Source organism: Lipotes vexillifer, unplaced genomic scaffold, assembly GCF_000442215.2.
Source record: "Lipotes vexillifer unplaced genomic scaffold, Lipotes_vexillifer_v1.1 scaffold12, whole genome shotgun sequence".
Lineage (NCBI taxonomy): Eukaryota > Metazoa > Chordata > Mammalia > Artiodactyla > Lipotidae > Lipotes > Lipotes vexillifer.
In genome coordinates, this window is record NW_006796716.1 from 4,473,993 (window position 1) to 4,475,958 (window position 1,966).

At 55.1% G+C, this 1,966-nt stretch overlaps 1 protein-coding gene across 1 annotated transcript in view; it reads right to left on the bottom strand.

The window, feature by feature from the left end:
- FBXO24 (F-box protein 24) overlaps positions 1-1,438 on the bottom strand; it is an 8,880-nt gene extending 7,442 nt beyond the window's left edge. The window contains exon 1 of the mRNA XM_007468850.1: positions 1,400-1,438. Coding sequence (XP_007468912.1) covers positions 1,400-1,438 — 39 coding nt within the window. The remainder of the gene's footprint in view (positions 1-1,399) is intronic.
- Between the last annotated feature and the right edge of the window lie 528 nt (positions 1,439-1,966).

Consider the following 1,966-nt stretch of genomic DNA (forward strand, 5'->3'; position numbering starts at 1 on the left):
AAAAAAAAAAAAAAAAAAAAAACGGTATAAACTCAGTTTGACAGGTGAGGGGGCAAGGTGACCCTGCTAATTAGACCATCTATCTCATGAAAGCAGGCATCACATGAAAGTGGGCACAGCTGAGCACAGACTCAGGCAAAACACATCCAAAAGCAGACTGCTTTCCTGGGACAGTAACATGACTGCATGTATGAAGGGCAACCTCTTAAGGTGGAAGAAAGGGACAGATTTACTCTGAAAGCTTAGGTTATCTCCCGAAGTCTAAGCTATTAACTTACTCTTATGGGGGGGAGAGGGATGACATGGATGAGAAACAGCAGGAGCTGGGGCTGTGTCTGTCCACATAGGGGCAGAGGATCTACACCAATCCATCCAAGGGGTGGCTGGCTCTCCCAGGAACTGAGGAATCCAGGCCTGGACAACCAGCCCTCAGCTGCATAGTATTATAGACTCATTTGTTTTCCGTGTTAGCTAAAAGACGGTCAACTATCCAATCAAACTCCCTTATTCAGAGAGACTAGTAAACAGCTCGTTTGGGACACGTAGGATGGAATTTTAATAATTTGATAAACGTTTCGGAATGTCAACGTGTGAGATGTGACTTATGGGAAAGAACCTTCAGCTATTTGTGGCTTGGCAACTATTAACCAATGAAGTGGATTGTATTAGGTCCTTATGCCACCTGACAGGATGCTAAGATCTCTCAGCAGACGGAGCAAGTATCTGCAGCTTCCTCTTGTAACTGGGTCCCGTTGATCCACTCCATTTCACCTCGGGAGGCAAAGAAGAGGGTACGAACAGAAAAAAGTCCACCGCAAAAGCTGATGCAGCGGGAAGCCTGGCTTCTAGTGTGAGCTGTCAGTAACCTGCTGTTTGCTCTTGACAGCTCATCGACTTCCCTCCGCCTCAGTTTCCTCATTTGTAAAACGGAGGACTTCTTCTAGGTGGGGTGGTCCCTTCTAGACTAACCCCCCAGGTCTGATCGTCACAATTCCTGCCCAGGCGCGCTCCTTTGGGCAGGGGTGTAGGCCGGGCGGTATTTTCGAGGCTTTCCCGGTCTCCCTTAACCCTCCCTCGAGGAGTTAGGTGAGCTGGGCCTTTCCAGCCCCTGGGAAGCCACAGGTCCGCCCGGACTCCGGAGATTGTCGCGGGGCCTCGGTCTCCGCAGCCAGAATGGCATCCACGGACCCTTCGGCTGCAACGACCCCCTGTACACTAGCCTCAGGCATCACCTTGCCTCCCGCTCCCCCCATCCCTACGGTCACCCTGGCGCCCGCAAAGCTGGCTCGCTCCCTAACACGTCCAGCTCGCACACACTACTGCAATCCCTGCACTGCTTCCAGCCAGCCCAGCGTGCCGCGCTCACATTCTTTACCTCAACCTCAAAGTTCTAGCTCACCCACCTCCTCCTTAGCGAAGGGACAGACTTCTCGCCCATGCTATTGGTAGGTAGAGCAGTCCCTCAGAGAAGAGGCCGGGCCAGGTTCCCTCTGGAGGGGCTAATTGGCCTTCTTGACAGTCACTCGCCTGCATCTGGCTTGCGATTGGTTTTCGTTGGAAGAGGACCGGGGTTTGCGTTTCTCGGCCTCTATCCCTTCTAGTGGAGGGCCGACGTCCCCGCCTCCTGATTGGACCTGATTGGCTCCATCTCCACTCCTAAGATTTGTGATTGGATGCGGCTGCGCGGGGCGGGTCGGCCTGGAGAGTAGGCCGTTGGCGAGCACTCTATTCTAGTCCCCCTCCCTTCTCTCGCTTCACTTCAGCGACGGAGTCTCCACCCCGCCGGCGGGTTCTGATTAGCCACTTCCGACGCGTCTCGGGATCCCGATTGGTCCGTCGGGTCCCTGAGCCCGCTTCCTCCCCCTGGAAGCGACTACGGCGGCTCCGAGGAGGGGGAGGGGCAAGGAGGGACGGCCGGTCCCATCAGTCAGGCAGCGTGAGCCGCCGGGAGCGGATGGGGGGGGGG